Below are 19,028 nucleotides of genomic sequence, written 5' to 3' on the forward strand. Positions count from 1 at the left end.
TAAATCATGAATAGTTTTAGGAGTTTTATTTGTACATCTTATGGGAATTTACAGGAGTAAATCTTTATTTGTACATCTTATGGGAATTTACAGGAGTAAAGTGAACATAATTCATTTATCCTTTAAAATAATTACTACATGTAGCAAAACAAATTATAGTAAAGATGATAATGCAATGAAGGAATGATACCAAACTTTATCTTTAGCTTCAACATCGGCAATAACATACCCAGTTGCCATAAATTTGTCAGCTTAATGAAATAGCCTATCATCTAATATAAAACTTAAATTCTGAGGAGGCCATGGCTTATTGCACAGTGAAAAAAAATGACACAGACTTTATGAATGGCGGAACGATACATCAATGTGGGTGGGGTATCTGTGCTAGCGTAGTAATACTACTGTAGCAGTAGTCCCGCAACAGTAGTATACAGTGGAACCTCTACACACGAACGTATCTACATCCGAATTTTCCAACATCCGAAGTAAAATTCGAGCAAATTTTTGACTCTACACCCGAATTTTATTTCGACACACGAAGTAAACATTACGCCATTGAGCGTCGAGTGCTCAGTTCTCTATTCTTGTGTGTATCGTGTGGTTGTCCTCTGTTTGGTCTGTTATTAACAGTGCCTATTTTCTTCCTTTTCTCACATTTCCTTCTTGATTTTACCTATAATCATGGTGCCTAAGAAGCTAAGTTTCAGTACAGGAAGAAGGCAATTCTTTCATTAGAATTGAAGCAAGAAATTATAGAAAAACATGAGAGCAGTGTGCATGTGAGTGATACTGTATGGCTAAACAATATGGCCGGAATAGGCCTATTATCTCGAGGATCATCAAGCTGAAGGCAGCCATTAAAGCAAATAACCATCGAAGTGGATCACCATTATTACAAGACATCTTAGCAATACCCTGGAAGAGATAGAACGCCTTTTGTTGATAGGGATAAAGGACAAAGAGATTGTTGGCAACGATCATTTGTGAGAAGGGCCAGCGTGATAAACAGAAAGAAAGAAAAAAGTGAAGCAAAGAAAACCATGATAGCATTAACAAGCTCTTTTAAATAACACTTCTCTCTTTTTCTGTTTCTCTCTAAACATAGCATTAACATGTTCTTTAAATAAAATCTCTCTCTCTCTCTCTCTCTCTCTCTTCTTCGCTGTTATAGTGTTAGATACGTCTATTTTTTTTCCGAGAGAGAGAGAGAGAGAGAGAGAGATTAAACAAAAACGTGTTTAGAGTACATATGGTTTTTAACAGCGTCAACGAGTTGAAAAACAATTAAATGTAACTAAGAAAGTAATAACAGCTAATCTGAATTCCTTTATTAACTAAAACAGGAATTGCTACGCAGAAAGAGAGACGGTCGGGGAGGAGGTAGAGATGGTGACTGCGATAACATACCGTAACTCGTCACTGAAAGTAATGAAAATTAAAATCAAAAGAAAAAAAATGTAAAATATATGAAATATAAAAATAAAAAAAAAATAAATAAGCTAAGTTAGATTAAAATTTCCGTAGTGTAAGTTACGGTATGTTATCGCAGTCACCATCTCTACCTCCTCGCCGATCGTGTCTCCTCGTGCGTGTGTGTGTGTTTGCGCATACGCACACGAGTGTGTTTGTATCAATATTTGTTTTAGTTAATAAGGGAATTCAGATTCGCTGATATTGTTTTTTTAGTTACATTTAACTGTCTTTCAACTCGTTAACGCTGTTAAAAATCATATGTACACAACACATTTTTGTTTAATCTCTCATTTTTGTTTAATCTCTCTCTCTCTCTCTCTCTCTCTCTCTCTCAGAAAAAATTAATAGACGTCTCTAACACTAACAGTGAAGAAGAACAAGAGAGAGAGAGAGAGAGAGTGTGTACAGTATTTATTTAAAGGACATGTTAACACCATGTCTACCTTCTCGCCGATCGTCCGTCTCCGGCGTAGCAAATCCTACACCTGCGTTGGCCTGTCTCTAAGGTAAAGTGGCAATAAAACGGATTTTGAGCGAAGCGAAAAATCTATTTTTGGGTGAGATAGCCATGGCGTCCTGATGGAAGGTTCCTGTTTGGTAGCTTCCTTGGGTATAAGACTACTAAGATATTCCCAGAGAATTTAACCACAGGTTATCACAGAATTCTAACTTCTGGAGCGAGTATCTCAAAGGTTTCCCTTTAAGACATCGTAATACAACAGGGGACACGCATGTCTGGTCGTGCCACATAGCTATCTCCACCCCGAACAGGGTTAACGCTTCGGTGTGTAAGGGCTGAGAATAGCTGGGAGCCGTTCCACAGCTAATCTCACTCGTGGCTACTACTGATACTCGAGACGTAAACAAACGGACGCCATTGCTCTAATGACGTCACGAGCGTCTTTATCCTGGCGCCAGTTGCTGCCCATCACCATGATACAATTGTGTAGGGTGGGAACAAACTGACGAAGTAGTAGGGAGGGTCCATCAGGACGCCATGGCTATCTCACCCAAAAATAGATTTTTCGCTTCGCTCAAAATCCGTTTTTTGGGCTCAAGCCATGGCGTCCTGATGGAAGAGTACCAGAGAATCAATGTATCGTGGTAGATTTTCCCCCAGAGTTAAGTGCCTAGGCATTGACAAAATAGCAAAGTAATCTTAGGTAAGAACCATAGGAACGAAGTATCCTGCCCCCCATTGGTAGGAAGTTCCCATGGGCTATGCCGACGTCAAAGTGGTATTGAAGGGCTATTCATCTTGACAGAAGAGCTTTTAAGAGCTTAGAGATGAAGCAGAATGTTTGATATTTGTATAGGAACATTCTGAGTAGGCCAGTGGTGGTTGGGCACTGTGTGTAGGGTTCATCTCCTGATTATCAGAAGTAAGTATTCGAGTAGGAACCTTACTGAGACAAGGTGAATATAATTTAAGAATAGACATCTTAAATTCTTCATGACCATAAGAAAGGAGGAATAAATAAAACTATGACAGTATGTATTTCATAGTAAGTAGGAGCTGAAAGAGACGCACAAGTAATAAAATAGAAATTTTATTTCACAATGCAGAAAATAAATAATTTACAGCAAAAAGTAAAGTTCATTTACAGTAATAATAATGTACATAGAAATAAAGGCTTGCTCTTGAATCTGAAAGGGAATTTCAGGATTAGTAGGTACTCGTTCTCGAGGAACGCAAGTCTTTAAATAACACATCATGCTCAAGGCATGCGGCACTTGTGTAACACTATGACATTCCACCTGGGATAAGAACAGTTATAAAAGCACTAAGTGTTTTTAGACATCACTATGAATCACTCGAGGGTCAACATAGGCACCCGAAGAGTTAGAGTCCCAAGTAACTCACTGTTCTACGCAGAGTCAGGTGCAGGTTTCATAACACTACCTGCGGCTACCACAAAATGTTTGATTTCGTGCACTTGTTTCGCATAATGTTTAAAGAAAACTCGCGAGGACTTCCAGCCCGTAAAGTTCTTAAGGCTCTCGAAGTCCATGCTCTGAAAGAAGTTCAGAGAAGATGCCACTTTTCTAGGATCATGACCAGCGGGTGTACTGTTCGGATCCGCTCTGCGAATGAAGTAGGTGATTTTCGCTCTTAATTGTTTCAGTGACAGGTCGCTGCCCGATGTTTCTCCTTTGAAGAGTTGGCCTCCACCAAAGTTTGAAGTTCTGCGAAGATAGACCTTGAGACTCTCTACTGGACATAGAGAGACATCCTCCTTCAGGGGGCATATTCTCCAAGGGCCCCATCTTTTGGTGGGTAATTCATTTTTGGCGAGAAACGTCGGATCGGGGGAGAGGGTCACTTCTCCTGAATCAGCAAACAGGATGTGTCCCTCTTCTCTTGATAATGCCACTATTTCGCTGACTCGAGCTCCCGAGGCGAGAGCAAATAAAAATATAACTTTCTGAGTCAGATCCTTGAGGGGGCATGAATCATTGTCCAAGTTGGAGGCGAAATGGAGCACCTTGTCTAGTGACCAGGAGATCGGTTTCGGAGGGGGTGCTGGGCGTAGGCGAGCACATGCTTTCGGCAGTTTGTTAAAGATGTCGTTGGACAGATCAATTTGGAAAGCATATAGAATTGGTCTAGTCAAAGCCGATTTGCAAGTTGAGATCGTATTGGCTGCTAATCCTTGTCCATGAAGGTGAATGAAGAAGGACATACAGAAATCAATGGTGATTTCTTTAGGATTTTTTGCTTTAACAAAGGAGACCCATTTCCTCCAGGATGATTCGTATTGCCGTCTCGTGGATTCGGTCTTGTATTCCTCTAGGAAGTCTAGACTTTTCTTCGAGATCCCAAACCTCTTCTTTGCGGCAAGGGAGAGAAAATCATGAGATGAAGGTCCTTGATTTTCGATGATGAAGCGAAGACAGTCGACTTCTGTACTTGTTGAGAGAGAACTGGGCCCGGGAGAGGGATCAGCTTGGGCTGCAGCTCCAGGACCAGGGGGTACCAGTTGCTCCGGGGCCACTTGGGAGCCACTAGGGCCGCTGTCCCTTTGAAGGTTCTCAGTTTGGAGAGGACTTTCAACAGAAGGTTGGTGGGAGGGAACAGGTATATCTTCGACCATCTGTTCCAGTCCAGTGACATGGCGTCCACCGCTTCTGCTTTGGGGTCCTCGTACGGGGCTACGTACAGAGGAAGTTGATTGTTGTCGCTCGTTGCAAAGAGATCTATCTGAAGTTCTGGGACTTGATTGGAGATGAAGGAGAATGATCTTGCGTCTAGAGACCATTCCGACTCTATCGGGTTTGTCCGAGATAGAGCATCCGCTGTCACGTTGCGGAATCCTTGTAGGTGAACTGCAGACAGGTGCCACTTCTTCTTCTCCGCCAGACGGAGGATTGGGAGAAGCACCTGATTTATCTGGGGCGATCTTGAGCCCTGGCGATTGAGACAACGAACTACCACCGAGTTGTCTAGGGTTAGACGGATGTGGATCGAGGGTGGCGGGGATAACTTCTTCAGAGTAAGAAGGACCGCCATGGCCTCCAAGATGTTTATGTGGAACGTCTTGAATAGTGGAGACCAGGTCCCTTGAGCTTGTTTCAGGTGGGAGTGACCTCCCCAGCCCTCCAGTGAGGCATCCGTGTGGATGTTGAGTGATGGAGGAGGGTGTTGGAGAGGAATGGACCTTTTCAGGGCCATTGCTTCCGACCACGGCTTTAGGAGGCGTCGAAGTCTGTTTGGAAGCCGTCTCTTGAGGTCTCTTCGAGCGATGGATGCCGATCGTCTCCAGACTCCCGCGGCATCCTTTAGCTGTGCACGAAGCACTGGGTTTGTCACTGAGGCGAATTGTAGAGAGCCTAGAACTCGTTCCTGCTGTCGTCTTGAAATGCGTTTGGATTTCAGTAGTCGCTTGACAGACCCTGCTATTTCCTTCCTTTTCTTCTGGGGGATGGAAAGGCGGTGTGACTGAAGATTCCAGTGGATTCCCAACCACTGAAACTTCTGAGCCGGAGAGAGGCGAGATTTCTTCTCGTTGATCTTGAATCCCAGGTGTTCTAGGTACTGGGTAACTTCGTCGCAAGACTTTGTACACTCTTCGGGCGAGGGAGCCCAGACTAGCCAGTCGTCGAGGTAGGCCATCACCTGGACGTTTCTTAGGCGGAGCTGTTGTACTATGGCATCCGCCAGCTTTGTGAAGATCCGAGGGGCCACATTGAGGCCGAATGGCATGGCCCTGAAGGCGTAGCTTTTCCTTTGGAGTCGAAATCCTAGGTAGGAGGAAGCGTGATGGTTCATTGGAATGTGCCAATAGGCATCCGCCAGGTCTATAGAGACCGTGTAGGAACCCTGAGGCAGAAGGGTCCTTATTTGTTGAAGCGTCAGCATCTTGAATTTGTTGTTCTCTATGAACTTGTTGAGGGGGGATAAGTCCAGAATGACTCTGAGCTTGTCTGAGTCCTTCTTGGGAACACAAAACAGTCTCCCTTGGAACCTGGTGGACTTTACCTTCCTTATCACCTTCTTGTTCAAGAGGTCTAGAACATATTCTTCCAGAATGGGGGTTGATGGTTGAAAGAACCGCTGGAAGATTGGGGGTGGTTGCACCCAACTCCAGCCTAGACCGTTCTTGATGATGCTGTGTGCCCAAGGATCGAAGGTCCAACGATCCTGGAATTGGCGGAGTCTTCCTCCCACCGGAAGCACTTCATTGCTTCTGGTGTCCCGAGGACTTGTTGCCTCGGCCGCTAGCTCCCTTTCCTCCTCTACCTCTGGAGGGACGACGAGAGGCGTCTCTGCTTGCACCCCTGGACGAGCCTCTACCTCTGGCATGAAAGGTAGTGGATGACTGCTCAAAGGCAGGGGTGAAGACCGGTGACTGTGACAACACCGGTTGGGGGACCAACTGAAAGGTCTGTTGTGGTTGGGCAACCACTTGGGAGGTAGCGGGTCCCGGAAACTGACGTCGTTGTTGACGTTGCTGGGGTTTCGGCTTCTGAGGTTTCCTCTTAGGCTGAGGTCCATCGTCCTGAGAGGTTTTCCTTTTTCTGGACATGCCCCACTTGTGGAGAAGGTTCCTATTCTCCGTGGCGGCTCTGTCAGTTATTTCCTTGACAAGGTCAGAAGGAAACAGGTGCTTTCCCCAGATGTTGGAGGAAATCAGCCTCCGGGGTTCGTGTTTCACGGTGGCACCGACAAACACGAATTCACGACAGGCTCTACGAGCCTTTATGAAATGGTACAAGTCCTTCATTACCGTGAGTAAGTGGGATTTGGCCAGTACCATGTAGTGATCGGGTACCGCTGTGTCACAGGCCATTACTTCAAGTTGGACTTGATGAGAAAGCGAAGCTGCAAGCCTCTCCTTCGTGTCTTGTTCCCGGCGAAGGAGGTGGTCGTTGAGCTTAGGGAGGTCTTCATTAAACTGACGTCCGGCGACGTCAGGATCGAGCCTACCCACGACGAAAGTATGTTGGACATCTTTCCATTGCCTAGTGTCAGGGGGTGTCACGATGGAGAAGGGTCTGCACTCCTCCAGTGCAGGGCAGGGTTTCCCTTCTTCCGCCGCTTTAAGGCATGCAGCTAAGGCCTTTTCCAGAAATGGAAGAATCGCAGTGTCAGGTGCGACATAGGTAGGATGCTTCTTGCTCAAGGCAGGAAGCTTAGAGCAGGTAAAGCCCCTGCTCTTAAATGCGTTGGCTAGCATAGCTTGGGCCTTTGCGAGATCGAACACTATCTCTTCTTTAGGTTCGGTCTCCTCCTTCGAGGCAGGTTCGGCACGAAGTCGGACGTAACAGTCCGGGTAGGCCTCGAAGCTTGGGAAGAACTCCACATCTTCCAACGGAACCGTGCCGATCTTGTCGCTAACAAAGATCCTGCCGGTTGCAATAACCATATGCTCTGCATACCTCCACGGGTTGGCATGAGAGCAAGCTGGGAGATCCTTGACCGAGATCTTCTTCGTGTCTCTGGATCCAATCATCGACCTGATGGACTCCTGGTTCTCCTTCAGTCTGTCGTCCATGACAGCTCTAATCAGTCGGATCAGTTCTTGGGTGGAAGAGGAAGGATCCGGGGTCGAGGAGGTAGACGGAAGGGACAATTCCGTCGGTGTAGGAGTAGGCGGAGGGATGGACGAGGGAGTAGCTCCAATCTCCGACTCGGTGTATTCCACCTTGTCTTCGTCCTCTTCGGCTCCTTGAGCCATAAGCGTCTTCTCCGTGTCTTCCGAGACGTCGGAGATCCGTTCATCATCCTCGGAATCCAAACGGCACTCGTGCATGGACTGAGCCATGACCACATCAGGTTCCACTGAAATTTGGACAGTGGGGATTGCTTCCTTTGGAACCACTGAATCAGGGGAGGCCTTAGGGAACAACAGGGACCTCAGTTCTTCGGTGGCCAGGTACGGTCCAGTAGCATTTCTCTGAAAACCACGCACCCACTTGCGCAGTTTCTCACGAGCAATGTCTCTAACCTCCGCTGAGGGAGGGTTATGGAAGGCCTCAACTAGATAGGCCTGGCAGACCGTACATTCCAGTGGATTCCAGAACTTCCAATCCCCTTTCTTGTCTGAGCAAGGGGCGTGAGTCCTGCACGCCGTATGTCCGTAAAACTGGGAGCGTTTCACAGCACAGTAGGCGAAATCGCACTTCATCTGCTCCTCCTGTGGAAGAAAGAGAAAATGAGTATGGGGGAGCCATAGGAATGGCTCTTAAATTAAGTTAACATTAATCATTAATTTTAACTTAAGGAAGGTGTGATGCATAGAGAATGAAACAGTAAAGGAGACACGCTCCATGCATCTCGCCCGGCTGGTTACCATAGGCTGGTCCTGGGATAATCCAAATGACCTAGATCATTGGATATAGTTTCCTAGGATTCCCATTATAATGGAACTCCGTGGAAAGCCAAGGACAAGGTTGGGATCGAATTCATTCGGTTCCCAGATAAGAGCCAGAAGGCCTCATTAAGGGTAATTGCTTCTGGCAACCAGCCGCGCTAAGATGCACATAGCATGCTGGAAATAGAAGAATGCAAAGAGACAGCATGATCACTAATAGAGCAGTACTAGGTACTGATCTTAGAAGCAAAGCAGCTTATCTATTTGCAAGGTAGGGCTATCTAGTCTTATGATAGCTAAAGAGAGGGGGTGCAAGTATTCTTGACGCCTCCGGGGCATCCGGCAGCCGCCGGCACGCCGGAGCTCGCTCCAGCATAGATTCTGGCATTAGAACAGACAATTTTCAAAGTCAGTTAGATACCAGGATGGCGGCCGCCGGCACAACGGCGGCACGCCGGCAGGGAGCGGCGGCTCCGGCAGCCGGAGGATGCCGGATTGGTGACGGGTAAGGATGGTACAGGTAGTATCGGGTTGCCGGCAGTATATGCCGGCACTCCGGAGATCGACCGGCAAGCGGACGAATAGATAGGAGTAGGAGAGCCGCCGGTAGTAGCCGGCGGCAGCCGGCAGTCCCTCGGTACACGGGGGGCTGGGGGCAAGGGTAGGGAAGTCACCAAGAGGGAGGCAGGTGTTGCCGGCAGTAGAGGCGGCAAGAGACCGGCACCCGGATAGAGAGAGAGACAGGGGGAGGGGGGAAGGGATGTAGGAAGTACCGTCAGGGTTCCAGACATCCCTCCCCCTCCCTGAGGGGGTGTACCCATGATAGAGACAGGCTCTAGCATCCAAGCAGGGGTCACTAGGGACCGGGAGCAGGTAGCCCAAGGGAGGGCTAGGGAACACCCAAGAGGGGGGGGGGGGAGACTCCCCTATGCAGAGCTACACTAGTAACTAACCTTATAGGACACTATGAAGGTATATGTACCAGAGCGGACAGCACAGGGAAGCTCGGGTAGCCCTACTCTTCCACCCTAAGGAGGAATTGTAGGACAGGGGACAGATGAGTATAAACTAACCTAAGCATAGGCTAGGCTATACAAGAGATAGGTGGGGAGGGAGAAGAGAGGGGTCTTCCCAGGAAGGGTTTCTGTACCAGAGCGGCCACAAAGGGAAGGGAGGACACTCCCTAACCTAAGATTAGGCTGATCAGCTAAAAACGGTGCAAGAGTACAGTTTCAGCATGGAACAGAGAAACCTTCCTAACCCGGCCTAGATCAGGGCTAAAAGTCCTGAACTAGGCAAGGAAGAAGACATATCGCTATCGCAGGAAAGTCGTAGACTATCCTAGCCATAGAGGTAGGCTAGCCTAACCTCACTCTCAGACGCAATCCTAAAGGGGGTTCATTCCTTTAGGGAGGACTGAGAGGCGATATAATACTCTATTAGACAATAAATCCCTTTACTCAGAAAAGGGATCAGGGCTAAATAGAGGGAGTGCCAAGGCAGGGGATGAAGGAAGCATATAGGGGTCCTAAGGTTAGGTTAGGCTAGAAAGAATCACAGACTAGCCTATCCCCTATATGGTCCCTGAAGGCGAAAACATTTGCATCACTAGTCAAAAGTATTGTAAAATAATAATGCCACTATCTTCATAACTTAGTCTAGGATCACTGATAAATCATGCATGAACACTTGTATATAGGCTCCTGGCCTGGGGGCTATAGTAGCCGACTGGTATGAGGTCAATCGATGACCGATAAAAAGCGTCTAACACGATATAAAAGTTCCTAGCTATGAAGACTAAATAAACTAATGTATTCGATTAGTATATAATGCCGGAAGCGTTGTTGTGGCTAACTAAATAAGACATGCAAAACAACAACGACGCCATAAAATGGCGGGTCCGGTAGAGGCACAGCTCCGCCACAAAACATCAATTATTTCGCGAAATAATATTTACTTTACGGCCAGAGCTTAATTAAACAATACTGGAACCTTGTACTCAACTTTCCAGAAGAAGGCGAGGCTGAAGGTAACGACATAGCGAAGATGCAAAACGATAAAGTTCACACAAGGGAAAATCCGTCTCAGTAGGGCAGCTACTAAACAAAGGATAAAGACGCTCGTGACGTCATTAGAGCAATGGCGTCCGTTTGTTTACGTCTCGAGTATCAGTAGTAGCCACGAGTGAGATTAGCTGTGGAACGGCTCCCAGCTATTCTCAGCCCTTACACACCGAAGCGTTAACCCTGTTCGGGGTGGAGATAGCTATGTGGCACGACCAGACATGCGTGTCCCCTGTTGTATTACGATGTCTTAAAGGGAAACCTTTGAGATACTCGCTCCAGAAGTTAGAATTCTGTGATAACCTGTGGTTAAATTCTCTGGGAATATCTTAGTAGTCTTATACCCAAGGAAGCTACCAAACAGGAACCTTCCATCAGGACGCCATGGCTTGAGCCCAAAAAACACATTTTTTATTTATTATTTCCTTATAATTATCTTTTTTACATGCTTCTTACATATTATGCAGTAATGTTATTGTTATGTGTAATTATGTGTAGCCATTTATTAAGAATTTATTATGGGTTTTTAGGCTGAGGAACGAATTAAATGAATTACCATGTATTCTTATGGGAAAATACGTTTCTACATCCGAACATTTTCTACATCCGAAGTTGGTTCTGGAACGGATTAAATTCGTATGTAGAGGTACCACTGTACATGAATTAAACGTTTAGGCCAACTGCTGGGATCCTTGAGGATCATTTAGCACTTCTTACAACTACTCGAGAAATAAGTTTTTATAGACAGAATTTTAATTTTCTGATCCAACAATGCCCATGATAGCCTTCAGTGTTATCCAGAATTATAACGAGGCTAAAGTGGGTGGAGCCTCATGAAGTCATCATTCTGACGATAATCATTGGTGAAAGTTTAAAGCAAAATGCAGTACCGGGTATTTTTTTTTTTTTTTACAGTAAATAGATCGGTAGATAGACAATAAATAAAAATTGCTTGACATTGGATGTAGCAGTTATCAAATCAAGCTTGTCTACTACGTTTTTGAAAATTACCAACTATTCCCTACACCTTGTCAGTCTGATTGTGAGCTATAAAGTAGACTGTAATTTCTTAGGAAACTTCTTTTGGGAGTTAGACAAATAATTGAAGTGTTTTTGTATTTATTAACATACTGTATTTTGTTCGTTTGTTCATTATGACAATTCTCAGTGGAGAGGTTTCAGAGTTCATAAAGGTGTACTGCTTTGCTTTTATTTACACTTTTGTGTTATTGTTGGCAGAGGTATAGCCTTCGTTACGTATAACCAATCATCGATCGAGAAAGAGAGAAGAAATGCCGTCATAAGTTACGTAACGAGTGCGTTCGAAACCTTTTCTCTGAGTAAGTTGGCCCGTCTTCAAAAATCGTCACTTTTACTTAATAAAGTACCAAATTTATTCAACCTACGTAATGCAGAATATAGTCAAAATTTATGTGTGGATATAATGTGCATTCTGAATAAGCGTTATATTTATGAAATTCATAGAAAAAAAGTTATTGCGAAAAAACCGTGTTACAGAGGCCCTGAATCTCATAGTAGTTCCAAGATTTTTACTATTTGCAGCTTATGAGTGTTCTTTATTCATTTTAAGATAATATCTCTTCTTTCCAGATTGGTTTTAGTGTCCCTGCAAATCAAACTGTGTAAACTCCAAACTATGGAGGATGAAGAGGATTTATTGCCTGAAATGGCTGATCTTAGCAAAATTGAAGAAGGACTCTACTTAGGTGAGTCATCTTAGAATCTGCTATTTCCAACAATCCAGCAAAACCTTCACACGCATACAAATTTTATACTTTACACGTCGATTTATCACAGACCATAGCTGCAGGATTGTACTACCTGACCACCCATGTTGTTAGAAGATAGTTTAACTTTTCAGAAAGGGTTTTTCTTACAATGGTGGAAATTACAGATTGATTAAACAAATTGACCGGTTTATCATAAAGAGACAAACTGGAACAGACATAACCTGAAATGTGGAGTGCAATGCATACTAGAGGTTAGGGAAGGAATTGAGATCAGTAATACTGTAATTTATACGTAGATTAACTTGTTTGAGAAGACAATAGGTAAAGTCTATTATTCCCACATGTAACCAAATGGGATAAAGTAGCTCTTGAAGGATTTAAGTGGTTTAAAGTAGTAAACATTCATAAATTTGATTCTAAGGGGGTACTGTTATTTAGAGTTATTTTCTCTTTTCTGCTCTAGCAATATTTGATTTTTTGCTGATATTAAGTCATTTTATCCTTTACTCATTCATAATAAATATCATTGCAGGAAACATAACTGCTGCTCTGGATACTGAAACACTGAAAAAATATCGCATCTCACACATTCTCACTGTGGATTCAAAGCCTCTTCCTACAAATATCACTTATATTCCAGGAATGAATTTTTTGTATATTGAAGGTAAGTTTTGAGTCTTTTCTATATTATACATGGTACACATCATTATCTACAGTATGATATTTTAACAAGGCACCATATGGTGATAATTTTCCTCATTTATTGCAAATGAGGTAATGTATTTGTGTTTATTGGAATGGAGTGCTGTACAGTACCTTTATACACTTGGTAAATATTATGTACTGATCGAAATGAATACTACAGTAATTGTCCAAATATGCCAATTCAAACTCTCCCATAAATACTAACTTGTTTTAAAAGAATCAAATGATAAATCTAGTTTCAGATGTTAGTGAAATAGTGCTACATTTGCAGATTAATTCATGGGAGTTGAAACAGCGAGTAGTATGCTATTGGCTTAATATTTGAATGACGTCATGGGTAAATGAGGCAAGCGTAGGTGAACTCATTTCTAACCCAAATGTTTCTCTATATGCAATTGTCAGAATTAGTGTCATTAAAATGAACAGGTTGAAAACTAATGAATGAGAAGGAATTTTTATCTACTTTGACACCTTCTAAGCCAGATCTTTAATTGTTCCATAACTGGAATACAAACCAATGCTATTTATTAGGGGTATTACTTTCAGCTGAAAGGACGTGCCATTAGAATTTAGTGAGGGTTAACTACCCATCCGCTCTGTAACCGACAACCCAGATCATCTGTTAAGCGTCCCCCCTGGACCAGGTTGCCGCTAACGTACCGTCACGCTTTTTTTCCCCTGAGCGGTCAATTTCACTAATGATAATTTTTCAAAGTTAATATCATTTCTTTATGCTTATAATTCATATTTATAGTTAAAAGTAGGGATATTAATTAAATGGTGGAGTAAAAAAAACAATTAATACTACTATTATTTCATTTCAAATGGCTACATAATACTGAATTTTCTAATGGGTTCTTTTTATCTTCAATTGTAAATCTTACCCCTGGATAAGCAACAAAAGCAAGGGACAAGTCTCCCCTCTCTCTCTCTCTCTATATCATTTCCTGTATAGTTTTCAAATATGTTCATCATACATTTGTACATTATTTATCCACTTTATTCTCTCTCTCTCTCTCTCTCTCTCTCTCTCTCTCTCTCTCTCTCTCTCTCTCTCTCTCTCTCTCTCTCTCTCTCTCTCTCTCTCTCTCGGCGTTTCCTTTCCTATATAGTTTTGTGAAATCTTGTTGTCCAGTCATTCGGTAATGAGAAGTCATTTTCGCTTTCGGCATCGAAAGAAAACTTTGTTTCTTCAATATACTCTTCACTGGAGGATTCAGAACTAGTGCTCTCATTATCAAACAGGTTATCATTATCAAATTCCTCAACAAGAATATCATTTATTTCATCTAAAGAAATAACCTTCCTCTTTAGACCGTTCATTGCAAAAGGAACAACAAACAACCTTTTCCACATGAACGCCCAAAGCGCACCGAGAGGGAACCAGTTTTCTATCATCAAGCTACCTTCAGAAAAATAGTTGCTAGACATCATATAAGTTTCTATTTACAGCCCCCATATGCTGAGAGTGTTGCCAAGTGGTGATCCTATACTTACTATATGAGTAAACGTTATATCACGAGACTGACGGCTTGAAAAAGGCAATTAAAGTCATGAACGAAATTTGCAGTTGAAGGCGGTACCGAGTAGATCGTGGTGAACGGTCTATCACGTGGGTGACGCTTAACAGGTTAATGTGTTTGAGGCGCTACCTAAAGAGAACAGCAGCAGCTCGGCCCAGAGTGACCTCACTTTTCGTTAGCATGGGCAGAATCAAGAGGAGGATCACGAAAAATACGATTTCTGCATGGATTCGCAGGGTCATTGACCTTGCTCTGAATCCCGATCCTACCCCCGCCCACTACCTGCCAGACGTGACACACAGGAACCTCGATACGTTCTGCATTGGTCCTGTGGTGGCTGCACAACAGCTGGTTTAATACCTCAAGCTCCTCATTGTACAAGTAGCAGAAGATTAAGGTCATAGGTTACCCAGGTTTTAGTCTGAATGAATGAAAAGGAATGTCTGGCTCTTTTCCTTTTGTCATCCTCCCCTCCCTTGGAGAAATCAGCATCCTGGGTCCTTTGCACAAGCTGACCTCAAATCACTGCAGGTAAGCCATTGCTCCCTTGTGTAACCTAGGATTGTCTCAATACTGTTGCGTCTCCATACCTTGGCGAGGTGGTATTAGAAATGTCTCGGTCTCCTCGGTTATTTCTCGGAATAACTTATACTTTGACAGTCACATTGCTAGTACTTCATCACACACAGCTTGCGTAGGCCGCAAACCATGCTTAGCAGGTTTAGCGAGGTGTTAGGGTCTCATTTGCGCACTAGCCTGCACAATAGGGAGTACCCCAGGTAAGGCCAAAAAGCCAGATTGGCAGGGACATCCATCCTCCTAATGGGTAAGTCACCCCTAGTAAATAGCATTGGTTTGTATTCCAGTTACAGAACAAATGATAAATTTGGAAGTAATTTGTATTTTTCCCAACGATACAAACCTTAGCTATTTGTACATACTTGCCCGTCAACCGTGTCCCCCGAGTCCTACCTCCAAGCAAAGTGAATCTCGGTCACAGGTGTGCGAGTGAGGAGTGTAGCTAGCTACCCCCCCCCCCCCTAACTAGAGGGATAGGTAGTTAACCCTCACAAAATTCTAATGGCTTGTCCTTTCAGCTTCGCCAAAAGTAATACCCCTAATAAATAGCTAAGGTTTGCATCGTTAGGAAAAATACAAATTACTGTACTTCCAAATGTGTTCTTTTCCTGACAGACAGTTGATTTAATTGAGAAGATTGTATATCCAATTGAGTTAAAATTTTAATATTTACTTGTATTCTATCAAATTCTTTGAAATAAATTCAATTCAATGATATCCACATGTCTAGTATTTGTGGTTTTCTTGAAAATGTATTAGTTAAAAACCTTTTGTCATTTTAGGGCAGTTATTTATCTGTTTAATTGCAGTGGATGACATGGAAAATGAAGATCTTCTGGCACATTTTGAAGAAGCAAATGCATTCATAGAAGATGGCCAACTAAAAGGCAATGTTCTTGTTCATTGGTAAATATATTCTTGTTATTGTTTTGAGCTTATTGTAATTATTTTGGTACTACTGTATTCTTTTTAAGAATTGGAAAATTTACTTAAAATTCATACTACTGTATTATAGAAGGTGCTCAACTTACAAACTTAATAGGTTCCAAGAAGCTGTTATAAGTCGAATTGTTCGTAAGTTGACTTTTGTTAAATTTTGTCCTAGGGTAGCCCTAACCTGAATCCCATGTCCTTGATTTCTAGCTACAAAAGTCATCAAATAGTCGGGTTTCAATGAAATAGATATCAGGGTATTACAAATGTCATTTTGGTTACTGTATTAAATGATATAATATTGTTTCATTACAGTATTTCTTTATCATATCTTTGTTATTTTCAGTTGGATTTGTGTTTGTATCCCTGAATGTTTGTAAGTTGGGGACCTTCTGTATTACAAAATTTTTCTCTCTGAGATGTAGCTTTATATTGTTAAGTATATCTCACTTTTGGCCTATTCCATTTATTAAAAAGGAAAAAAATTATATTAAGAAAAATGATTGTTACTATAAATGAAAGTTGATCAGTTCTTTTCATAATACATTTTATAAATTTTCAGTTTCTTCGGAGTTTCAAGAAGTACAACATTAGTTATATCATATCTTATGAAAAAACACAAGCTAACACTCGATGAGGCTTTTCAGAGGTAAGTTTCTGATGCAAGGCTATGCTTCAATAACTTTACTGGTAATTACCTCCGCCAACGAAATTGGAAGGAGGTTATGTTTTACCCCCTGTTTGTGTGCTTGTTAGTGAACATATTTCTGGCCACAATTTTAATCGTAGAGTAATGAATCTTGCAGGGATTATCCGTTATGTAAAAAGCTGGAAAGGATTAAATTTTGGAAGGTCACGGTCAAGCAAAATATCCAATTCACATAATCAGCTATAAGTTTGGACATCATTGTCACAGAAACTTTAAGCTTGGTTTATATTTGAGTGCATGAAAATCCATGTCAATTAATATATGTTGAGATCAAAGGTCAAGGTCGAGAAATAAGCTGCCACAGCAGCAGAGGTTTGCACTCTACTGAGTGCCCCTCTAGTTAGTGCTTTAATGCTTGTATCCTCAAGTTCATGCGTTTTTAATGTAATTATCATGCTTTACTGATACAGTAATTAAAGTGATTAATTTTAATGTTTTATTTTTTATTGATATTCAGTACCTTTCTGATAGGGTCTGCGGAAGAGGTTTTTTTTATAGGTACCTATTATTGCGTTTACTATCTTTTCCCCATTTCTTGGGCTTCTAAATCCCTACCTTCCAGTCAATTCCCTACTTTGGGTTTAGAAAAACATACACAGTAGAAGATTAATGTTTTGTCAATTGCAATAATAAAGTCTTGGTCGTAGAAAACTGTAACTTAGATGAATATCAAGAATTTATCTTATTTGTGAATTCCGTTATATTGGTCCTGCAAGTACAAAATACTGTAGTGTTATTATTATTACCAAATGGTTTGATTCTGTTTAAAGAACTTGAAATTCCTGTATTGTCTTATATAGCTTTTTTAGAATTTTCAGTTTCATAGCTTTTACAAGTAAATTTAAAAGAAAAATAAGTTTTTTGTAATGAAAAAACATTAATTTTAAACAACAAGTTAGTCTAAATGCCTAGTTTTCCTCTTTATCACATTTGAATTAATACCACTAAAAAACTTCCTGAAATTAATGCATGGTTTATAAAAAAAAAGACGTCACTTTGAGCTTGAAATTAAAGCAGTCCTTTGACGGAATAGTTTGATTATAATTATAACCTTTATATACTTTACAATATTTTCACTCAAGCATAGATTAGATTTAATAAGTAATGTAAAGAAAAATTAAATTTATTTACTGTTATTCTGACAGTTGATCCTTTGTGATAGTTGGCAAGCACGGTACAAAGTACCTTTCTGTACAACGATAGCTAAAAATTCCATTTCCAATCTCTAGCACACTGAACACAATAGGTTATTATTTTTATTCAAAACAATCAATACATATTTTTAAATGCTTTAGTGTTATTTTGTCATAAATGATAATTTATTGGGTACAGAAGTTTGCAACATAATTCAGTCAGTCAGTATTTTTTCCCAATATTTCAGTTAAAAATTTATGACTAAAGTAATGTAATATACCCATTGAGATACTACCGCTAGGGAGTTATTGGGTCCTTTGACTGGCCAGACAGTATTACATTGGATCCCTTTCTCTGGTTATGGCTCATTTTGTCTTTGCCTACACATACACAAATAGTCTGGCTTATTCTTTCAACATTCTCCTCTGTCCTCATACTCCTGACAACACTGAGATTACCAAACAGTTCCTCTTTGCTCAAGGGGTTAACTACGGCAGTGTAATTTTTCAGTGGCTAGTTTCTTCTTGGTAAGGGTCGAAGAGACTCTTTAGCTATGGTAAGCAGCTCTTCTAGGAGAAGGACACTCCAAAATCAAACCATTGTTCTCTAGTCTTGGGTAGTGCCAAAGGCTCTGTACCATGGCCTTCCACTGTCTAGGATTAGAGTTTTCTTGCTTGAGGGTACACTCGGGCACACTGTTCTATGTTATTTCTCCTGTTTTTTTAAGTTTTTACACTTCATATATGAAAGATCTAATTTAATGCTGTTACTGTTCTTGGTATATTTTATTTTGATTGTTTATTACTTATCTTGAAGTTTTTTATTTCCTTGTTTCCTTTCCTCACTGGGGTATTTTTTCCCATTGGGGTTATAGCTTGATTTGTAATAATAATAATAATAATAATAATAATAATAATAATAATAATAATAATAATCAAGAACAGATGTAAATAATTTTCCTCTTGATTCAAGTACATACTACTATAATCATTTAAAAAAAAAAGGAAAAAAAAAATCAATATTTAAATATCAGTAGTCTATTTCTCAAAAACAAAACGTTTCCAGATAAATTTCTTAATTGGTAAGCTAATATCTTAGTTTTTTTTTTCTTTTGTTAGGGTGAAATCTAAAAGGCGCTGTGTAGGTCCAAATTCAGGCTTCTTGAAGCAGCTTTTAGTTTATCAAAATATGCAATGGAATGTTATTGAGGATAACATACAATATAGATTGTACAGATTAGCTGGGGCTGCCTTTTCTCTAAGATCAGCATTTTCAGTTACTAAAGGTAAGTTAAATTTTCTATTTGTTTGATCAGATTTCTTTGGTGATTTTTTTCATAATGA

General features: G+C 41.5%; 1 protein-coding gene across 4 annotated transcripts in view; it reads left to right on the forward strand.

Annotated features, from left to right (window-relative positions):
- LOC137616097 (dual specificity protein phosphatase MPK-4-like) overlaps window positions 1–19,028 on the forward strand; it is a 56,436-nt gene that overhangs the window by 8,540 nt on the left and 28,868 nt on the right. For all 4 annotated transcript variants that reach the window (XM_068345771.1, XM_068345774.1, XM_068345772.1 and 1 more), the window contains exons 2-6: window positions 11,963–12,078; window positions 12,635–12,766; window positions 15,719–15,815; window positions 16,405–16,491; window positions 18,804–18,970. In XM_068345771.1, coding sequence (XP_068201872.1) covers window positions 11,963–12,078; window positions 12,635–12,766; window positions 15,719–15,815; window positions 16,405–16,491; window positions 18,804–18,970 — 599 coding nt within the window. The remainder of the gene's footprint in view (window positions 1–11,962; window positions 12,079–12,634; window positions 12,767–15,718; window positions 15,816–16,404; window positions 16,492–18,803; window positions 18,971–19,028) is intronic.

This window comes from Palaemon carinicauda, chromosome 22 (genome assembly GCF_036898095.1).
Source record: "Palaemon carinicauda isolate YSFRI2023 chromosome 22, ASM3689809v2, whole genome shotgun sequence".
Lineage (NCBI taxonomy): Eukaryota > Metazoa > Arthropoda > Malacostraca > Decapoda > Palaemonidae > Palaemon > Palaemon carinicauda.